Source organism: Anopheles gambiae, chromosome 2, assembly GCF_943734735.2.
Source record: "Anopheles gambiae chromosome 2, idAnoGambNW_F1_1, whole genome shotgun sequence".
Taxonomy (NCBI): domain Eukaryota; kingdom Metazoa; phylum Arthropoda; class Insecta; order Diptera; family Culicidae; genus Anopheles; species Anopheles gambiae.
This window is the reverse complement of record NC_064601.1, coordinates 105684396-105707453: the sequence shown is the minus strand read 5'-3', so window position 1 is coordinate 105707453 and position 23058 is coordinate 105684396. Positions and strand designations below refer to the sequence as shown.

Here is a 23058-nt window from a genome sequence, read left to right as displayed (position 1 = left end):
GAATAGGAGCATGCAAAAAAAATAAGTATCGGATTAGGTATCTACAGTACCCTGTTTACCTAAAACGGGCTCTGTGATGGTGTTGACAAACACTCAAAACGATGCAGGGATAGTCCAAACATTAAAAAAAACACTGTGATTCAGATGAGTTAACCGACGATCATATCAGGACATCTTCCCATTGCTGACATTATTGATCAACAAATGGATAATCGAAACTGAATACAAACTTAGTAATTTCAGAATTGTCCATAGGTTGGTTGTTTCCCAAAGAACTTTGGATGTTTCCCTTTCATCATGCCAATAGATCGTGGGAATTACTCAAAAATATGTGGAATAAACCGATGATACTTCAGAAAACAAATCATTCCTAGAAACATTACAAAATGCTTGGAAAACCCTTTAGAAGTACGATACAGTTTTTGCCTCAAATGCAACAATTTTTCGCAAGTGTGTTGCAAGCATTAGCTCCAAGGTACTATTTTTTATTAGTTTTAATAAAAAATATCTACGGTTTCAATTTTTCAATATTAATTTAGTTTTGAATATGTTTGCTCCAAACTTAGTCACCTTATGTCGTCACATAATCAATCAATTAATTGACAGAATTGAATGAAATATTACGATTGGTATGCGATTTTGAAAGTCTCAAAGCCCGTCAAAACCGTGAAGATGCTGGTAGGTAGCTTCAAGGCGAAAACTGCTACCCACAAACATGTTTTAATTTCATCAGTTTTATAACAAAAACAAAGAAATTATAGATTTGGGTTTTTTGGTATTGTAGTGTAACATAGTCGTTCTCAAAAATCATCTTAAATACCTTTAAAATTTATCATAATTTCTACTAGAGTAAAAAATTAATACCTTACAGACAGAAATAGGTGCGTTAATGGCAAATCCACTATTAATCCACTTTGTAAAAAGTTGGTGCCTTTTTGGCAAACTTGGACGATAACGACTATAAATAGGTAAGACTGTCAGCTATGACTACATCAAATCTTTTTTTTTCCTCTATGACTGTCTCTAGTGTTGTATAAGAACACTCATTTTGTGCCTTGCGTAGTATTGAACACTTTGATGGCAACAACTTCAACAACTCATGGTGGAAAAAAAGCGAGGAAAAATGTTTCCAGATACTAATTTTTTGTCTAAAAATTCATAACTATAAGCAAAATACATCAGATTGCTTATTTTGATGTTACTATCATTGCTGACCTGCTGTGAATTTGAAAAAGCAAATGAAAATGCAAAAGAATAATGTCACCGTGCATACAAAAGGCTAAGAAAAATCGAGGCACTTTTGTGTAGCATTAGTTTAGAATTATACCAACTAAAACACATCTAATCCAATTTCCACAACGACTCCAATGGGTTTTCTTTGGCAAACCCTCCCCTTGACTAGGTAGAACATATTGTCCCATAATTAGCTTAAAACAGCAGGTTAGCACCATTCTCGGTGCCGCTCGTACTGTAAACCAACACGGGCATGCGACCACTTTGGCCGCGAGTCTAAACCGTGCCAATCGGCCACCGGTTGAACGGCACGCACGGCACACGGGCGGCCAGGAGGCAAGCGGAAGCGGGAACGTGGCGAAAGTTTGTTATACAAAGTAAGAAACCCTCTAGACCCCTCTTCACCCCAACCCCGACGACGAAGAAGACGAAAGCCGGCGTGTGTGGCGTGTGTCAGCGGATGCACTATTTCGACCTACCGCGAGCTGTCGCCAGCCACAGCCGTCGTCGTTGGTTGTTTGTCTTTGTTGGCAGTGTCGACCACGGACGGCCTCGGTTGCCTTTCCACCGCACACGGTAGAAGTACAAGGGAGTGGAAGGTATTTTGTTTTTGTTTTGCCGTTCGTTCTAGTGCTAGCTGAAAATGTTTAGAAGAAGAAAAAAAAATCATTCGAGAAGGTTAAACACCGCTGGCAAAACACTGTTTTGCCGTTTGATTCGGAAGAACACTTGATAAGATTGGTAGTTAGAAACACGACAAAAACGATTCAATTTGTTCTCAACTTTCCGTGCCTTTAATATAATGATGTGGACTTTCCCGGCTACATTTAGAGGACACTGGACATGCAAAACCGCGAAGACCTTCCCACCGACCAAGAAGAAGGCATGAAATGGATGTGAAATGTGCTAATTTCCGCGCAAGTCACTGGCCAGCACTCTTTTTCCCTGCATTTAAATACGGCCAATCATTGATGCTTGCAAACTATTGACAAAAAGACACACGCAAGTACCACCGTGCACCCCCGCTACACCCACACGCGCATCATAATAAAGCAACAACATCGACGAAGGGTCACGTTTCAGGCAACGATTTTTACTACTGCTTCTCGACACGATGCTAATGGATGTGTGCGCCATTGACCATTTCACCGAAACCCAAATTAACCCCATGCACCCCCGGGGGCCACAGCATGAACTGCGAACCATCCGAACCCTTTTCCCGCGAGAGGGAGGCGTTTCCTGATGAATTATTCGCGCAAGTCCACCGGCAAAAAGGCACGATTTGCATCACGCCCGACCGCCCGACCGGTTATCAATAGAAATGCACACAAACTTCCAGAAGCTTCGTGCGGCTGTCGGTAAGAAAGTCTAGCTGCTGCTCGGGTACGACCAGCCCAGCGCCGGACCGGTGCAGCTCCGCCGCGTCCTGCGAACCGTGCAGCGGCACGATCTCACCGCTGAAGGCTACCGCGTACATCACCAGCCGGGAGGATTCGTTCTTTCCCGCCTCGAGCGTGTACTGCTGCCGGTGGCCATCGCCCGCGTCGGGACCGGTAATCCACAGCACCAGCCGGTCCGAACCGTGGAGCGAACATTTCGACGACATCAGCGCAAACGGCAGCTTATCCCGATGCTTCCCATCGCCAAGTCCTCTGGTAGGTAGGTGTGCAATATAAAGAGGCATATCTTCAGGAAATCCTCAGAAGTTTGCTCGTCATTTGCTTTAGCTTACCTTATTTTGCCACTAAGAAGCAGAAGCCTGTGACAGCGCGGCTGGTCGGTCGGTTCCGTGTACGGGTCGATCAGGATGGTGTTGGTTTCGCCCGGCCACAGTGTGTCCACCAGCACCTCCTGGTGGTCGAAGGCGACGTGTGTGGCGAACATAAACAAGCAGCACGGCTGCCGGCACCCGCCGGCGGGACAGGGAAATGGTTGGCGCGAGATTGCCGTATCCTCCAGATTCACCACGGAAGAGGCCACTTCCGGCAGCACCTCGAACGGAAGCTGACACTCCTGCCCGTTGATCGTGGCGGTGTACAGCGATTCGCTAGCCAGCAGTGAGCTGGTACAGTGGAACAGTTCGCTCGGCGGTATCGTTTCGTCGAGGAGTTCTTCCTCCCGGCCGAGCTCCTGCTCGGTCGGACATGGTTTCGGTATTTTCGACTTTTTAATTTCGTTTCGTGACATGACGGGTTTTCAAGGGGTAAACTTGTGTGGTCGGTTCCACTGGCTACTGTGATCGTGCGATTGTGCGTTGCGAGGGATATACGGTTATGACGCCTGCTGCGATTGTCCGTGCGGTTCCATTTCGTCAGCATTAGGAACAGCCTCAACTTCCCGGAAACACTTCAAACTTTGCCGTGACCTTCCCTGACCGTGTCCGTGCCGTAGGGCTAGCGAAGGGTATCGGTTCATCTGTGCTATCTCCCAATTCTTTCTACCACGTCAAGCGAAACGCAAGAGATTACGCACTCGCAAGTAAAAGAACAAAAGCGGAACCCTGCTAATTAAACGAAAGAAATCCCGTTCCGCTCTTCATTATCGACGGTCGGGAGTTTTGGTTCTCGCTTTTTAAAAATTCCCCCGGGTAAGATTAGAACGCTGGCGTGCAGGCCTCCGTCAGCCTCCGTATACCAACCCAAAAGGCCGCGACGCCAGTGGCCAGTGAGATGTTGTTGCCTGGTCGTAGGTGCGTTTTTATTAGCCGAAGCGCTCGATTCGAGCATGTATTCAGCAAGCGTGCGCTTGTAGCTCATGCGTCCGGTGCCCTTGGGCTGGTTTGGGCCGGTGCAGCCCCCTCCCCAATCAATGCAAATGGTGTGCATGTAAAATCGGTTCGTTAGATGCGAAGGATAACTTCACGACAAGGAATTGCTTGTTTTTTTATTTATGCTCCTGCTGCTGCAACAGACTAGTTAGATCGGGGGCTGGTCCCCCTTAATGCATTGCAAATCAGCAGCATAGAAGGCGTTCCCCGGCGGCCCGAGTTCCGCGGGCTATTTGCACGGCAATCTAATGAATACGTCAAGTGTCAGGCCGGTAGCGGCGGGTATGCAAGGTGGCGATGAAAATGATAAATAATCTCGGCCCGCTCGGGCAAGGGTGCCAAAACCACCGGGCACATGTCGTGCGGTTAGCGCGCCACGGGCACAACATAGACCTGACACCTTGCTGCTGCTTCACGGGTGGGCGGGCGAGCTGATTGATGTAGTTTTAATGATCGCGGGTAGTGTGGGCAGTGCAGGGACGCATGCATACCGATCCCGTGGCGGCCTTAAACAATGTTGCAATCGCAACGTTGGTGGTGCTGGAGGGGAGTCGTGAAACTGTTGATCGGTGCGTTTTCGATGTGATCTGCCACGATGCTACTGGGTGTTTCACCTGCAAGAAGCTACTGCCACTGATCAATCCATCCGCTCGTTTGACAATCTCGGGCAAAACGCGCTCTCGGGCACGTTGATTAGGTGCGAGAAATTCTACACCCCGCGATATCAAGCGCCGTAACCGCACGGGAATCATGTTCCTTCTAAAGCGTCGTGTCAGTCGGACAAATAGTCACGTCAGGGAACCATCACACCGGTGCGGTTTCTCGTGTCATAACGTACACGTGGCCCGGTCGAACGTTTTTGCGGGAAGTGCAACGATGATGATAAGGACTTTGGTTAATGAAATGCAGGAAGAACGAGCTATAACATGCACAATTGACAAAGAATATGGTAGGAATGGAATTTCATTAACTGGTACTAAATAAGTCTCGAAAGCCTGTATACGCCGGCTTAAACCAAATAGAAGAAGAAGAAGAAGAAGAAGAAGAAGAAGAAGAAGAAGAAGAAGAAGAAGAAAATACTTAATCTGTACGGAATAAATTGTCTAATCAAATTTGTGGACGAAATAGAAGCAATCAGTTGACAGGGACTTACATTTTATTTAATAATTATGTTAATAATTGAATTATTAATTAATGGGGATAGTTGAAGCAGTTCTAACACCAATCACCACCACACGCTGAGGACAACACCTCCTAACGATCGCGATTGTTTCTTTGCTCTGCTTTGCTCTTACGCGCTACAACGTTTTCCGGTGACGGGCAGAGGCAATAAGCCTCAGCCTCTCCGCAATGCCGGGCGAACCTGTTCGACCGGTCCACCACGCCTGACCTGCGCCAAGCCGATTCTATTTGAGCATCGTTCGTTCCTGAGGCTGACGGGATGGGTACTGGACCGTGGCAAGGCGGCAAGCTTACCGGACACATTTGGCACAGTGAGGTCGGCGAGGAAGTACCTAATGAAGACAGTAACAAAAAAACTGGACGATTAAAATCACCAGGTTCAGGTTCAGCATTGTCACCATAAGTATGGTCCACTATTTCATTTCCATCGTTTTTTTTTTTGGCGCATTGACAGCAATTTGACGTTCACTCTGCATTTTATATTGTTGTTGGTCTTGTTTGCAGTCATTTGCAACTTTTACGACACATACACACACACACACACACACACACACACACACACACACACACACACACACACTTACACTCACAAACGCTCATGCACACTAACCCAATGGACGGACTTTGTCCCCAGCGGCGGGGACTCTCATTTGGAACGCAATTTAAATCAATTTTGGCAAAACAACTGTGCAGCAAACAGAAAAACAACAACATTATCCATCATACTTTGTGCCAAACAGAAGGTTTACAAAAAAAAAAGAACCCCACCTGCATTCCCACCAAGTTTAAAAAGCAAATAGATCGAACGCCAAAACTGCTTAAAGTGCTGCAAGTGGACGAAAAAAAAAAATGAAACCAAATCAATGCGCACATTCCCCGGCTCTAAAGTCCATTAAACGCGACGTGCAGTCAGTCACTCGGGCGGACGTCTGAAGGTGGTCACGGTTTGAAAGAATGAAGTTTTATTTATTTACTTCTCTGTGAATTGCCAGTTTTTTTTCTGTTTGGTGGGTGCATTAGTTTGCAAAAATTCGTACCCATTTTTTTGCCCACCCGGGCACCCACTTTCCCGACAGGTGTCGAGTGTCCGCGTGTACGAGCGCGTGCCTTGTGAAGCATTTGATTTTTTTTTTGTTTGCCGTTGTTGGCTATTGCCTTTGTTTTCTGTGCCCAATCAAGCAATAGTTGGACGAGAGGTAAATCAAAGTAGCAGCAAATGTACAGCTCCGCACCGCACCGGCACACGTCGAGCTGACGAAAACGGAAACGAGCTCCAGCGCGCCCCAGCCCGCAGCAACGGCAGCGTGGCAGCGAAGCGGCCGTCGAAGAACCGTGGCAGGAGAACTGACCTAGCTAAGTGGGTTTTTGTTAAAAATCTAAGCTCCCAAGCCTCAACCCCAGCCAACCTATCAGTTGCCGAGGGTAGGCGCACGCGCAAGCCCCGAATCACGTCAAACGTGCAGCTGAGCAGCGTGTGTGAGCGTGAGTTTGACTCTATTAGATTGGGTTTTTTTGTGGGTGCCCCAGTTGCCGATTGCTGCGGGTTTGTTTAGACGGGAGTGTTTCAAAATGGACTCGTTTTTTCTGCCGTGCCAACCCTGCTGACCGGTTCGGTCACTGTTGACGGGTGCCCACCATAAACCAGGCTCGGTTTAGTCGACGTCTCGTCTCCGTTCTGGCTGTGTAATTTTTTGTAGCCCCGTGTGATCCAAGAGCGATAAGCGGAGGAGAGGGAACAGATTTGGAGGTGCTGCTGCTTGCGGGTGTGTGTGTGTGTGTGTGTGTGTGTGTGTGTGTGTGTGTGTGTTGCTAACGCACAAACGGGGCACAATCGGAAGGCAATCGTACTTTTGTCTAATTGGCATATTTAATGATCACAGTCCACAGTTTTTGAGTGGGCTTACGGGGGAGGGTGTTGGGTAGAGAGGAGAGCAAATGTGTGGCGGTGCGATAATGCCAATCCAGCCAATCACGCCGTGACGGCTTCGAGCGAGTGGGGACAGGAATTAAATAATCAACCGCAAGACGGTTCCGGTTGGGAAAGGCCGTCCGCTGGCAAAACCGAACGGCCTCGCGGGCGATGCAAACGCGTCGCGAGTAGATTCTTCGAGTGTGCCGTTTGGCAGTCGTGATACCGGTATAGTGGTAGGGGAGCAACATACTTTTTGTGGGTAGAATGACTTCTTACAAAAACTGCTTGCACTAGCGTTGTGTATGAAACTGTTTCTAATAAACTAACAGACTGATCGAAATATCAATCGCTTTATCGAGTGTTTCTATTTCCTGATCGCTATCGCATGAACAAGCGCAACAATTAAATTTCTATCAACTAGAGACGACCGATTGAGGCATCTTGCATTATTTTTCGCTTTTGTTCTAGTTCAGAAAGTTCGAGGTCTATGCGGCATGGGTTGAGAGACAATGTTGTAGCTGTCTTGCCAATTCGCGTTCTTTACAACGTCCCGTCTGATAAGGGAGAATTGTTTGAAATCATTGCTATCATTGTCGATCACAGCTACATTTTGCTTTATTGCATTCACTAGTGCCTTTCTCTATACAAGTGCTTAAGGGATGTTGCTAACGGGTTGATAATATATGAATGTTTTTTTTTAACATTTTGTTTTACTTCATTATTGCTTGTATAATTTAAATGTACAATTCAAGTACAGCTAATTAGAAAAAAGCGATATTGTGATGATTTCTTGCACCGAACACATGTTTCCTTAGGAATGTAAGAAAAAAACACGTAATCAAAAAGCAATTTCAAAACACGTGCATCATTTCCTTTGAAAGGACTTCCTAGGACTCCTCATTAAACATAATTAACCGTTGAATTCGTTTGCTAATTTTCAATCTCCCCACTGTCTTATCACGATAGGGATTTGGTCTTTTTATGTATTTAATCATGTCTTGGACATTTATAGCTCCCCTTGGCACTATCTTTCTTGAAAAAGAAATAAACAATTACATCCTTCATTACACGGTAGCAATGGAGCCGTTGCCTGCCTATTTTCTATCGGCCTGTTTTCTGTTTGATTAATAACCGGGAAGCAAAAACGGGACCCTCGGCGACATCTATTTCAATGTCAAACGGTGAGCAACGTATTTCACCATAGTCTATAATAGGCTAAACAAGTTTAGAGTTAGGCGGGGCCATGCTGCGCACACAAAAACGGGCGGCACAGAATATTGAGGATCAGGAAATAAAGGTTACAGAAGCATTGAGTTATAAAACGACAGTGAAAGGTAAACTTTAGAAAAGTTATTGTAAAGACATCTAAATATAATAACTAAAAACATAAACCCACCTATATAAACCAATTCTTGTCCAATTGCAAGGACAGTTCATTCCGCTGTGAATTAGAGAAAAGAGTGAGCGCCGCTTGTAACCTATCTTAGAATGCAGAATTTGAAATATTGAGCATTCACACCGGAGGTTGTTCCAGCTTATAGAAGAAAAGTTTGGAACTTCTCTAAAGAAAACTGATCCGTGGAAAAGCCGCGATCCCAGTATGTTTGATGGACTTGTTATAATAAGACAAGCAGTTTTTTGAAAGATCAAAATTCTTCGTTTTGATCTTTGTAATCTATTCTATGGGTTTCTATTCCTGACTGATGTCATATCAAAACCCCTTCTTTTTGTAGATTAGTGTTGTTCAAGTCTTGGCAAGATATTGGGTTTCGTGAAGTTCCTCATCAGCGTCGAGCGAGTAATACCGTAACGCAAGGCTACTATTTTGCACATTGTTCCCGTTTCTCGCATATTTCAATGCTTTCTCTAGTTGCTGGATAGTGTAAGTCTTTAGATTACTCTTCTTCTTCTTATTCTTCTATTTTGCGTAACGTTCTATGCGGACATGCCGGCCTATAAGGCTTTCGAGACTTAATTCATTACCACGTAGCTGAATAGTCAAGTCAATCCTTGTTACGAAGGTACGGTCCATTCTAGGCTTGAACTCATGACGGGCATGTTATTCTTAGTAGTCTAATAAGTTCCACAAGGGTGTTCACGATGGGAAATTTGTTTTGTTTTGAGTTTAACCAATTTTGCAGATATGATGCCGAAAAAGATCTCAAATGGGTTGTCTTTGAATATCCAAAACTACCCATACTAAACAAACAAAAACTGCAAAAACTAGAAAGTCATTCAGCTTGAACAAAAAGACCGTGAACAACAGAAAACCGTGCTATACCTAATCCTTAGTGCACAATACACAATTTGCAGTTTGAAAGGCCAAAATTGACGTCACAATTGAGATTAGCACGATTTATGAGTTTGCTACAACCTTTGAAGCGCACGTGGACCGCAATCGTTGCTAGTCGTTGGAGCCGGTGGGCAAGCTCCAGCCAAATATCTCCCTTTCATGAAGTTTATGTGCATCTCATTGTCAACTCGTACGCAGTTGCCATTTTTGAGGCTACACGCGCCAACGATTAATGCCCGGAATCAGGCGAAATCAGGCCGATTCGATATCATGTAACCATGTACGATCCAACAAGAGTGAAGTGTACGTTCAATTTATCATCCTATTTGGATGCCGAATGTCCTCCAACAGAGTCATTTCTAACTGGACAAAACCGCATCGCCTGTTGCAATTGGCCAAGGTTACTATTGACGTCAGGGAAGGTGGATGCTAACATATTTCGATAATTGTGTGCAGATCTCCCTTTCGCTAACCTTTGCCAAACAGGGACACCGTAAGCTCAAATCGAATTTGATGAGAGCACGTGGAACGGCAAATCCACGTTATTCAATCGATAAAATACTTACCAGCCAACAGGTTCCCAATTTTTCCGCCAGTTCTCCTAACCAGTTACTTTGCGTCGTATCATATGATTCCGTCCATGAAAAGATGTATCTAGTGCGCTCCACGAAGCTCCACGTGCCAACAATTAACATGGTAAGCCGTGTTTAACGAACCTGTTTTGGGCAGGTTTGGGCAGACCACATGATTCGTAACAGTGCGGGGTATCCTTTTTGGTGGTTCCGCGTGTACTCCACCTCCATAGATCTCTGCAGCAACAGTTCAATGTCAAACGGTGAGCAACGTATTTCACCACAGTTTGTAATCGTCTAAAAATAGATCATTATAATGAACCTCCTTAATTCCTCATTCATCTCCTTCTTCAGAGAAATCTCCTCCCGCACGTACGCACTCCTAACTTCCAGCAAACAGCAGAGCCTACGGCTGAAGCTTGTCTTGCTACCTTCCGTCAGTCGGAATGTCGATCGAATGTACCTTTTGCAAGGTGCCGCTCTGTCGAGTGCATTAGCCTTTCGCAGCATGATCGGTGGAACGGATTAGAAGATTTATCCGCTTCCTCCTCCTATGTTCCCCAATGCTCCCCTCTCATTGACGTCACCGAAGCTAGATAATTGAAACCTAATCGATCAACGTGTCGATTTGCCGCTCACTCACCTGTCCCAAAACCTGCTGGCGCTCAATGTCAATGTGTGTGGAGCGCATTCCAGCAATACCCGAACTTAATACGGCGCACGTGGACACCGTTGCATATATCAATCCGTGTAAACCGGTACCCACATGCCCCGGATTGCAAAGATGCCGAGTTTGGACGGTTTCATCATTAATATCGCGCCGGTCCCGGTTGTATTGTCGAGGCAGTTTTTGGCCACCCGGTGCGTCAAGCGAACTCAACCCATTTTTGTTGGGACGACCACGTGGTGGAATTAGTAGCTGGTTACTCGTATGTTGAAAGAGAAAGACAGGCAACAAAAGTGCGCCAAAAAGCGCTGCGTTGTCTAATCCGTCGCGCTGGCCTTGCGGCGATGCGTACCTTTGAAGGACATTGGTTCCATCATTATCCGCGTGTAGTGTCGCAACATTTGTCTTATGTGAGACACATATGCGGCACTATTTGAGGCTTTATCGTTTCGTAGGAACGCACCTCGAGTCAGGTGATTGTTACATCAATGCTGTTTAACACTGGCGATGGTTTTCGTTAATGAGGTTACCTTTTATTCACGCTAGGCTTGTTTGGAAGGTAACAAATGGAGTTCGGGTACCTCGGTGACATCAAGTTCAACATAATGCATCAAAACTCAGGAGACTAGATGTTTCGATGCCATATTTGTCTGCTTCTGGAAACCTGCTGGTATAATTCAAGGAAATAGAATGGTAAGAAAAGACGCATATTGTTGGCATTTTACTATTCAAGCATTACTATTTTGACATTCGTATCAAAAGGACGATGGGAATCATAAGGCGTTAAGTCGTGTAGGCCTTCGTCATCGTTGGATCAGGTTAGGATGTCAGGTTCATCAAACCAAGCTCGTGGTACACCCCTCTCTATGTTACATGTAGGTTACATGTTACATGTTAAGATGTAGGTCTACACATATATAATCGCAGATATCAACAATCCAATGAAGTCCAAATCATACCACATTCGCAGTTAAACCAGATGGAAAATATTACACTTTGTCTGATACCTAAGATAGAATAACAAGAATGCGGATGTTTGTTCCATACTGAGTAGGGTCATCAAAAGCAGGAAGGAAGGAGAATAATGCTTCAATGAGCATAAAAACAACAAGTACCGAAAAATACGGACGCCTTAATTCCGCTCACACTCAAAGGATTTTCAGGGGTTCTTATAAGTTTCGAGCTCTAATTATCTAATATTATTATGCCATGTTATCATGCATCATGTGATGTAGCTACCGCCTTAACAACTCATAACTTGGAAAGGCATCTTTTAATGAAAGCAGGAATTTTCGATTTTCATTAATTCTCCTATAAATGTCAGAACGTCCTATGGAAAAAAAAATCAAAATATTGATTAAAATTGCTTTATGACATTGCTTTATCTGAAACACGTGAAGCGAACAGTCAAATGTTTAAAACGGAAGCAAAATGAGAATTATTTTCAAGCATTGATTCCAACGCATGATTTGTATCAAATCATCGAAGCCCATGCGCTTCGAGATTAAACGTTTGACTACTGTCGCTCCAGGTCAACAAAACTCGTTCAAGCTGGAGAGGCCCCACACCACAATCAGAGAACTAAAGTAAATACACACACACACTCAACCACGCCACTACATCGTGGTCGAAATGGGCGGCAGTTGCACTGTTTTATTTTCCCACCGATTGATGGTCCAGTGAGCGGCCCATGTAGGCGTATCGAACTCCAAAACCTCCGCATGCTCGTTTCCGTACCGCTGTAAGAAAATGCATTCAGGAAAAACACACAACAAACCAACAGCAAAAAAAACCTCCCCCATACCCGACAGCAAGCGGCTTCCGATCCCCGGCACCGATTGGAATGTCGGTGGTGGGCACTCGCGCACACACGCGCACCGAGTGAAGCATGCATACGCCACCGTTTGTCGCCTGCACAAGCGCACCGTTGCACCCTCTTGACGCGGCCGGGCGTGTTTGCGCAGCGCTTACACGAAGGCTCGTGTGTTGCCCCACCCGGGAGGTGCAAAAGGTCCCCAGGCCAATCGGGCCGGTCAGCTCTATTTGGCCGGGCGCGCGAGCCCTCACACGTATTTACCCACGCCATTAGCGCGAGCGCAGCTAATATCAGGTAATCATGTGAAGCCGCTGGCCGCTGTAGCAGGCCGGGATCGAGGCTGGTTGCGTTTGTTGACTTTATCACCATGCTGCCGATAACGAATGGGAGGAGGGTGAGAGAGAGAGGGAGCGGCCACGACAGTGTTTCAGTGGATCCATGTCGCGTTGGGAGTGCCGTGTGGTCAGTGCGACTGGCCGCGATCGCTTTCTCACTCCCAGTGCGTTTGTTTGCGGTGAGCAAATGCGAGCCCCGGTGGCGACAGTGTTTACTTTTCACATGATATACACACACACACGGTGCGCACAGTGACTGACCGCGACCACGGTACGGCCAGAAAGGCCCAACAGTTCCCAACACACGACTCCCCCCCCCCTTTTCCTCGCCAATCCAGTTCGTTGAGCGATAGTGGAGACCCTTCCCGAGTGCGCCCAGGGTGTGGTTTTCCGAAGGGGTTTAGTGTTGTCTGCGGTTGCAGTGCGGCGCAAAGAGTTTGATAGATCGATGGGAATCAATCTTCTTCACGATGGTGGTGCTGCTTTTTTTTACCATGGAAGTCCCGAGAGGTCTTACGGAACACGAGTTGGGAACCTGCCGATTAAGTCTTCATGCGGTGTTGCTTCACCACCGTCGTCAGGTTGGCGACATCTGGCACCTGGCCCGGTTATCGTTTGCATAGTACAAATAGTGGCTTGTTTGTTGATAGATTTAGATCAACCCAGCGCTCGCTGAGGTGTTTGTGTGTCTGTGATAGCAATTTCAGGGAAAGTCTTGAGTCATCGGCTGGGTGGGGATTTTGAAACAGATATCTAATTCTAGGCATGAGTGATATCGTGTTTTAATGTTTGGAAGGCGTTCGGGTCCTCACTATACCTTATTTGGGAATTTTGTATATTTTTTATTTGAGGATATCTGAAGTTTTAAATAAAGTCTGTTCTCAAGTTAAGAAGTTTTCGGCCTACGAAGATTCGGAGATTCAAAGATTCCTAAATTTGATAATTCTTAGAGCAAATTGTTACGATTTCACTCATAAAATGTCTTATGATGTTTTACCAAAGTTTGAAGATCGTTAAACAGTTAATAATATGGAAACTTTTTGCTTATCTAATCACCAAAAATAATCAAAATTTCTTATTCATTTATTGGTTTTTGGTGAATATTTCCTAATGTTCAAATGAAAACAAATTCATTTATTTAAATCCCTTAAAAGCTACACACTAGCACACTACACACTCTTACTAGCTAAACTAACTGATTCTAGCTTATCCTATCTCCTGACCTTAAACAATATTGATGTCGGCGGAACGCATTAACCCGGAATTCAGGATACTCTGTAGTCTGAAAAGATTCAGATTATTGTTGCTAAACAGCTTAGGCTTAGGCTATTCTGTTTAGCTTCAATCAAGAAAATTAATTTAAATTACTGTTCCATTCGAAAATTCATCTACATTACGTAAAGATACGCCTGATTGGCTTTTGAGAAGCTGTTTAACGATTAAGTAAAATTAGTATTGTTTGATAGATAGACATCTCTGATTACAATCGAGTTCTTAACAAGATCTTTCTACTGTGCGACGATTCCAAGACCCAAGAAGAGGTGACGGAAACTTGTTCCCTTGCAACGCAAACAGACACTTGCCGCATGCCCAACCTTCCGAGAAAATGGAAAGTGTGTACGCACACCCGCGTCGCCAAAGACAAAGACGAGGACAAAAAAGGCAAGGCGAGGAAAACCCCTTTTTTCTGCAAGACCATTTAATCCTCTCCCTTGAGTGCAGATGCAGACACTTGAACCGTCTTGGAGAGAATAAGTAGAAGCTGTAGCAAAAAAAAACACAAAAACACGCACAAGAACGGACCTGCAGAACCGATACCGTTTGTTGTCCGCTTTTCCTCGGGCAGGGGCTGGAACCGTACCAGATTATGTGAAAATTTGACGCGTCATGCTTGGTCGGTGCTGCTGCCGGTGCCGGGTGCTTCGGGTAGGTCCGAGTTCCCGGATGTGATCGTAAAAAAGGCAAGCCAGCTAGTGCTGCAGCTGCCAACAGGCCCGACCACCACTCGAGCGTCGGGATGGCCTTGCCGCATCCTTTTGCATGTGCGGTGGCGTGATGAGGCGTCAGGCATCGGTGCGCGCATTTGCGTATCGGTTTTAACGAGCTGCCCTGTCTCTACGGTACATTTATGCACACACACACACACACACACACACACACACACACACACAAGCACTGACTTGGTGTGATCGTAAAACCGGTGCCGGCGTGCAACACATGTAGCGAACAACAAAACCCGTGCGACCGTAGTACGGCGTGTGGCCTTCGCATGGAAGATAACGCGCCTGGTGAAACGCGGTAAAGATAGACGCTTTACGGTGTCTTAAACCATTGCAGAAGTTGAGCGGGTGAAACAAGCGGCACAAAACGCTCGTTAAATGGAGGATTAGCTGGTGTTGCTTGCTTGAAAATGGGATCCGGGAAAAATGGTTCGTGGTGGTAGTAGCGTTCACACGCGCATACGATCGAAAGAAACTGATAACGATCACACCATGGGGTCGCTCTATTGTTTGGTAGGCAGAGGATGCTCTGAGATGCACAGAGGGATATTGACAACAAGCCTCCAACCAGCAGCCAGTCAGCAACCGAAGAAGCGCGTCGAAGTGTTTTACGACCAACCGGTCACAAGACTTCTCCTTACATACCTATGTAAGGAGTTGTCCGATAAGATCTAAGTTCGATGCGTAACTACGCATTGCCAATCGCCAGTCCAAAGAGAGCATCATAGATTAAGGACACGAACCCGAAAGCTGCGTGTCACAATTGTGCGTGTGTCCAGGGCCGGGAAGGTTCAGGCCTGCAACGTCCCGCTGCGTTCTGGCGCTCAAGCTGACAAGTGTCAACCGGGGGTTGACAAGGGTGTGCCGGGCATCATTACCTGCGTTTGCATCACGGGGTTGGTCGCTGTGTGGACCGGAGTTCTCGCAATTAGAACGTTGATTAGTGTCCTTTTCCTCTCCTTCGCCGGGATCCGCTGTGTTTGCTTAACCTGCTCTGATCGATCGATTGTGATAAATCGAGGTCAGGTGCGTGCTTGTTGTTCCCTCAGAAAACACGCATAAAATGCTCGTCCCCAATTTAATCGCTTAAAGGACAATAGAATGACATCTTTTCGGTTGATCTTCTCGTTTGTTTTCACAGAACGATCAATACAATATCTGATGGAAAACTATAAGGACAGGGTCCGAGTTCAAGAACAGTGATTTGTGAGTTGCAATGTTGCAACCCGTTTTTTGTATGAAACGGTCATTTTAAAATCTAATTGTCCATTGATTGCGGCAGTATAAATAAACGTCTAGACGGACTGCAATCAGAATTGCAAACTAAAGTAAGGGCTAACCGTTCCATTAGGTCGCAGTGTTGGAGCTCAGTGTTACCATTCCGTGATTAGCCGATGCCGATACCTTTACGCAGGGTGGGCTATGCTATGATGTTTCAATCACCACCGAGAGGCTCACCGCTCCCCACCGAGCAACATCGCTGCAAAAATACACTCTGACCGGCCCTGTAGCATTGAAGCATTCCTTACCGTCTGGCGCATGCATCGTTGAAATGTTTGAGATATCTCCAGCCGCTGCAGGTCTGCAGCCGGTTGCAACCGCCTCCCCTCCCCCCCTCCCAGTCTGTTGCATTCCTAACCGTTTGCCCTTCTACCCCTTGCGAGCTCATTTATCAATCGGCAAGGCGGCCCCAACCACGTGCATCCGTCCTGTCCGTCGGCTTGGCTGCATCCGGCCGTACTCGGTTCACTGCCGACGTCGCTGCTGCCGCCGAGGTCTCGTTCTCAATTCCCCAGACGAGCGAGCTCGAACGCGGGCGCGCGCTCGCGCAATTCGTGCGCCTCTTATCAGACCTCGTCTGCTCCGCCGAGTCACTTCACCTCAAGCCATACTTCTCCCTCACCCACCGTTCCACTGGTATGCCAGCCAGTCAATGGGTCAAGTTGGTTGGAAGGCAGCACGGGGGAGGCAAAAAGCATGTTAAAAAAACAACATCAACATCCACCGCCCGAACCGTTTTGTTCAGCGAGCTGGCCAGAGTCTGCGAGGGTGTACGGCGGTGTGTGTGTGTGTGTGTGTGTGTCTGTGTGTGCGGCTACACGCGGCGTGTTATCTTTTGCGTGCCGACGTTGTGACATGCTCGCGAGCGGGCGAAGGCGCGCGCTCGCGCACGCTCGCACGGAAGTACGCACCGCGCAAGTACAAGAAGCTGGCCGCGTGGCACTGTGTGGCACTGCGTGGCCATGTTACGTCTGGCCTTGCCGTCTGACGGGTGCTTGTTCGGTCGGTGGGCGCATCGGTGTAACGGTCCGGTTTCCGAGCCGGAAACCTGTGCCGGGCTCGCGTTCGATGGGTGGTTTGCGATCGCGTTGGAATGAAAATGGCATGTTTTTGCGCCATTCCGAGCACGAACTGAGCGTGAGGGTGAATTGATTTTCGTAGATTTGTTGTAGGGTTTGGCGAAACAGATTATGCTCACTAAACCCGGCCGAGACGTGCTAAGTCGTTCTCGTGCGTCACGCGGAAAGATGAACTGGAACTAAACTCTGGCAGTTTTGTGCGATCTTGGATGAGGGAAAACGATAAATCTTTGTGTGCTGATGGAAAAATGAAAAAGTCAAACTAAATATGCAAGATGGAGATCAGGAATATTCGTGCTTTGCTGACTAATTAATTGTTGAGACTTATCCAAGTATCTTATCTGCATCTTAATCATATAACTGTAAATTAATAAAGTCAACTGTAAAATTTATGTTGAATAAAGCGGAAAGTTTAAGTTAAATCAGCATTTTCGTTCTGGATATAATGGAATGAATTGAATGAAATGAAATGAATTCCACAATTCGTTAATATTGATCATTTTAATTTTGATTATTCTGCTGAAATTTTTACAATAGCAACACTACAAGACTTTTTTATTGTATAATTGCTAATACAATCGATTACTCATTCTATTTTACACTGTTTCCTACATTTTTCCATCAATTGGTGAAATATATTTCTGTTGAGATCACTGAGTTAAGTATTGCTTTGTTTTATTATTCAACGCTAAATTGTTTAGTATGAAAATCGAATTATTTTATCAAGTCGAAGATGTACGAATCTAAGAAGAACTTATTCTGTTAACATCTGCGGCTTGTTCCTCCCACAGAACCCGGATAGCTCCGATGGTTCACCCTGCAAGCCAATAAATGCGTGAACATATCGCACACAAATCGTGGGCAGGGCATAGTGCTGCATCCACTCATCCGTTAAACTGTCCGACTCGTTCCCATTTCATTCCCTCCTATCCCACACACACACACACATATACAAACGCAGAGGATGGAAGATGAAAACCTAAACCCCAAAAGCTTGCACCTTGCAACGGTCTCTCGCAACGGCCCGAGCCGAACCATCGAAAGGCGAAGGTTCCCGGAACACTTCAGATCCGACACCCACCACGACGACGATGACAAGTGTCAAAGACGGGGCTAAAGGACGACAACCGTCCAGCGATGATGACGCTGAGGCTAACGCTGGACGACGGTGCAAGGATTATGATCGCCGTTCGCCGATGACTTTCAACGTTGCACTATCGGTCGGGTTTTTGGATGTTTTCTTAGGATGCCATGGCAGCCATATGTGGCGATGTGCCCTGCCATGCCCTTCGCCACTTGAGGCGAGGCAGCTTCCCCGGCAAACCGTTCCTTTCCACACTGTTTGCCTTTCGGTGCCACTTGAAGCGGAGCGCAGCATTATGCTGCGATGATTGCTGCCATTCAGCAGCCCACCGAGCACACCCTCCTGAAGGATTCCCGGAATGATGCCGGGTACCGTAAGCCACCGTGGCCCGTACCATGGTTGGTCGGTGGAAAAAGTTGTTGTTTTTTTAACGATTTAAAAGGAAAAACGACACCCTTTTTCACGATGTGTCCCATCGATGAACGCAAGCAAAGGTAATGAGTAGCGTTTGTATTATGGTTTAATTTACAGTAAAAACTTTTTACGACACTATGCGCTTCCCCACGCTCCCGCTGCCGCCGCCGAGTGCTAGGGATGACAATTTGACGGATATGGTTTATCGAATGGGAATTTTATTACATTTCCCCATGTAACCGTAAAGCCGGCTCACTCGAGGTTTATGTTTGTGCGTCACGCATTGTTGCTGTTTTCCGGAGGAAGCAGCGGAACGGAACCACCGGCGGTGGCGGATTTTCGAGAGGATGCCACTCGAGAGCGATGGTAATAAAGTGCAAGGTTTGATTTTTTAAAGTTTTGTGCATTTTGGGGAAGAACAATATTTGTTAAGGGAGCTAGTAGCTATGCGTGTGTATGTTTTTGGTTGGCAGTAGGAGCTTGTTGGTGGATTGTCGCTTTTGAAGGTAACACTTGACTGTTACAATATGTGTGTGTGTAGAAAGGATATGCATCTTTGCGGGCTTATCGTCCTGGGTGGTTTAAGGACGGATATGTGGGTTTTGGATGAATTTGGGTAATAAAATTTTCAAAACGACTCTGATAGCTTAGTCACAACGCATAAACAAACGTAGTTCTTGCAGTAGAACATTCAGCTGTCAAGGGGACAACATTGACATGGGCATCTGTAACTTAAACTGTCATGGATGGTACAGGAAATGAGTCGTAAAATTGGGCGTAATATTCGGGATTTGAGCTATAAAAATACATTTGGAGTTAGAAAAGGTTTAGTTATCGGTTGACATATGACCCAGTTTAGTTTGTAATGAAATAGGTTGCTACTTTACGTTGCCGCTTTACTTCTTTACACATAAAGTAAGCAACAATCTCATGCTCAAACGCAAACGAAAGCAAACTTCCGATCGGGCAATTAATAAAAGAGGGAAAAAATCCCCCGACAAACGACCCCAAATCGGCTCCCCCTAAGGTAGTGTGCTGCACCTGACACACGGCCACACCCCGATCTCTTCCGACTCCCCTCCCTGCGCTCCTGCGCATCTCTACCGTGCACTCTGCCCCATTTGCTAGCGATAACTTGCCGCCCTAGAGAGCAGCGGCAATACTGCCGCCGTCGCTTGCGCAAACGGTGCGCGATAAGCGGGGCGTGCATTTTATCTCGCCGCACGAGAAGTGGCCCCAGCCGATTACAAAAAAGAAAAGTGCGCCGTTCGGCTGTCAGGTTGGGGTGCTTATGTACATGCCTGCACAGACACATGCTGGCGAGGGGTAGCATGACCCCCCATCACCGCCACTGATAAGGCCGGCGTTTGAGCGTTCTAGCCGGAACGATAGCACGTACATGCCGTCATGTCGCCTAATATATCACAGTAGAGTTGGAGCTTATTGTAGAGAGAAAAAGAAAGAGAGATAAAGAGAAAGAGAGAGAGAGAGAGAGAGCCATAGAAAGAAAGCGGGGAAACTTATTGCACGATAGTGTTGCGTGAAGGCGCCTTTTTTGTGTAGCATGATTCATGCGTTCGTTGACATGGCTTTGGTGCATAATTTGTTGCAACAATTTTCTTTTTATTTGATAATGGTATACTTTGCTCAACTCCTACTTTTCAAACAAGAAATTAATACAAAATCAATTGTTTAACAATCAGGCTCTTTATTTAATATTTTATCATTTTTTAACACGAATTTCCCATTTTCCCTCCACTCCTACAAGCCGAAAAGTAAATCTGTTTGCCACATAACATCCTTCCATAAATCAATCCGCTTTAACCTTCCAAATGGACGCAACCCTCGATCCCTTATCAATCAACCGATACGGGCAAAGGATTAATTGGAACAATCACCAGGCAGTCGTTCGGGGCACGGAAATCAATTACCGATCGATTGTTTCGCCCGTTTAATTCCGGTTGCTCGTTGCTCGGAGCGTTACCGCCAAACGCACAGTGCGGCAAGGTCGTTCTTTTTCCGTATCGCATCGATACCGTGCTTCACACTCGCAATTACGTCAATATTTAGCATTGAAAGAAGAAAGAGAGCACCAATCGAGGGTGCATTTGTTCGAGCTTCGAGCTTGCGAGCGATCGTACAACGTTTCGGAGCGACGGACCGATAATTACACCAAAGACAACCGTGACAGACGGCCGACTCCCGGAACGAGCCCCGAAGCGCGTGTCCAAACGTGCTCGTTGGTCCCAAACGTTCCCGCTCGGTCTTTTACAGTCTGTCCCGCCGTTGGTCATAATCCGGCCCACATCACCCGCATCGACGATGGTGGTATTTGAGAATGGTTCTATAGAAGAAAAAAAAATACATCCCCCACGAAAGAAAGGGAAATACCATCGATCGCGCGCGATACACACAAACGGAACGGATGATGACGAATGATGAGGTGTGCGACCGTCGATCGCCGACTGATCCTTTTCCGTAGCCGGGCGGGGAAGAAATCAAGGGAAGGATTTATCTTTTTTTTCTTTGCTGTTGCTTCCCAAACCCGCCCCGCAGCTTCGCTGGCACTATAATAATGCTTCAGATACGGCACGCACCTGCTGCCACTCGGACCCGTTCGGTTACCGTCGAGAGAGGAGGCGACGCATTATGATTTATGTTTTGCTTTCCAATACGGCATCGAAGTTGCCCCGCAACGGCGTGGCCATCGAAACTGGAACGAATCGAAAGGGGCGATCGGTTCGCTCCTGGTCCTGGGTTTCTCCTTTCATCCTTCTGTCTTTCCTTTTTACACTCAGTTTCCTTGTTTCTCATCTCCCCCCCGTCTCGAGGGGTCCTGAGCAACGTTTTGCAGGATTTTAGAACGTTACAGCGCTATTGGATGATGGATTTTGGTCCCATTTTTATTCAACCATGCGTCGGATTTTGATGCGTACCGTTCCGACCCGCAGCAGATCTAATCCTAGTCTTTTTTTATGTTATGATGAACTTCAGTGAGCTGATGTGAATGGACAGAAGGGTGGAAAAAAGGACAAGTGTGCTATGGGGGAGAGAAACAACAAAGGATGAATCTCTAAAATGGGCCATACACACGCAAAAAGGATGCATGTCTTTTCGGTAGGATTACATCGGAGCCCGTCAGTCCCGCCAGGCCTCAAACAGGAAATGCTGCAAAAGGGAACACTATCCGAAACGGTCACGATCGGGTAGACGGGGGAAGAGGGAGGTGAAATGGACGACAATCATATGAAGAGTAGAGGAACTGGCGATAGGAAAACAAGAGGAGAAAACCTCGGTCCACCGATGTCGAATGTGTAATGTTTCCTATTTCATGCAGGTGAACCTTCACCAATCATCCCTGGCGGATGAAAGCGAACGTAAAGTGTGGGAAAGTGTGCGCTGCTCTCGTTGCTGTGCACAGGTTGAACAACAGAGTTTTAGGACCTTTATCTGTTATTCCCTTCTCTTCCCTTCTCTGAAGTCGTCTGGGGTTTTAAGTGTTGGTTTCAAATTCAACGTCTCTGCAAATGGAATGTTGTGCAGCGGGATCCCTTTTTTTGCTTAAGCCACTCGGGCAACTCCCGGCGGGTGATCGGATTCGTTGTGCCAATGCTTAGAGCGGTGCAATAATGAAAATTGAATGCATTTCCTGTATTGGATGGTACCGTTTGATCATGATTGGGATTTCAGCATTCAGCGCAAAGGGCACAGGTGCGGTTTGGAACGGTTCAAACGTAGCGTTCCGTAATTTTCGAGGAGTTGTAGACGAACAAGTAACGTTTGCAGATCTCTTTTCTGTCTAACGGATGTTGAGCAAATGCATTATTATTTTAGTTCAGATATTGGATGGTACAAAAGATGTGTGGATGCGTGAATAAAATTAGCTAAATTGGTCTGGTTATAGGACTACGCTTAGCAACTCCAAAATTCTGTAATAGCATTTAATATTCATATTAGCCCTAGAACTCATCGCAAATAATAATAACTGATCATAGAACTGATGTAGTACCTATTCTGCTTTCAAACTGACTTTGAACTGATGCTGACCTCATACTGGGATTTTAGCAAGTTCATGAATCTGTTCCTCATGATAAAGAAACTCATTTTGAACTCATTCCGGCCCTGGAAACAATCCTGAATTCATATCAGTCTTGGAACCAATTCTAATCCAATATCGGCTCTGTTACTGATCTTGGAAATGAAACTGACCCTATCTAGAACTGACTCCGAACCTATACCAATTCTGGAATTGAACATCAGTACTTCAATAGCAGGTCTGGAACCTATCGTGATCCTCACTGGTCTTGTAATTGATATCGAACTCATACCGGTCTTTGAACTGATACCTATACTCTGGACCTGAACGTATACGTAAGGAACTGATAAAAATGATGATACAATTCGTTTGTATACGACAAAACGT

At 46.1% G+C, this 23058-nt stretch overlaps 1 protein-coding gene across 1 annotated transcript; it reads right to left on the bottom strand.

Annotated features, from left to right (window-relative positions):
* Positions 1–2305: 2305 nt before the first annotated feature.
* LOC133391930 (uncharacterized) lies at positions 2306–4104 on the bottom strand. Its single transcript, XM_061648780.1, has 2 exons — positions 2966–4104; positions 2306–2885 (listed from the first exon to the last, which is right to left on the bottom strand). The coding sequence occupies exons 1-2, from the start codon at positions 3418–3420 to the stop codon at positions 2546–2548; spliced, it is 795 nt and encodes a 264-aa protein (XP_061504764.1). The 5' UTR covers positions 3421–4104; the 3' UTR covers positions 2306–2545.
* Positions 4105–23058: the final 18954 nt, after the last annotated feature.

Excerpts from the sequence above, each read along its gene's own strand:
- LOC133391930 (XM_061648780.1), bottom strand. The coding sequence starts at position 3,420 with ATGTCACGAAACGAAATTAAAAAGTCGAAAATACCGAAACCATGTCCG. Across the intron at positions 2,886-2,965 it reads CTTCTTAGTGGCAAAATAAG|AGGACTTGGCGATGGGAAGC; the intron begins GTAAGCTAAAGC and ends CCTACCTACCAG.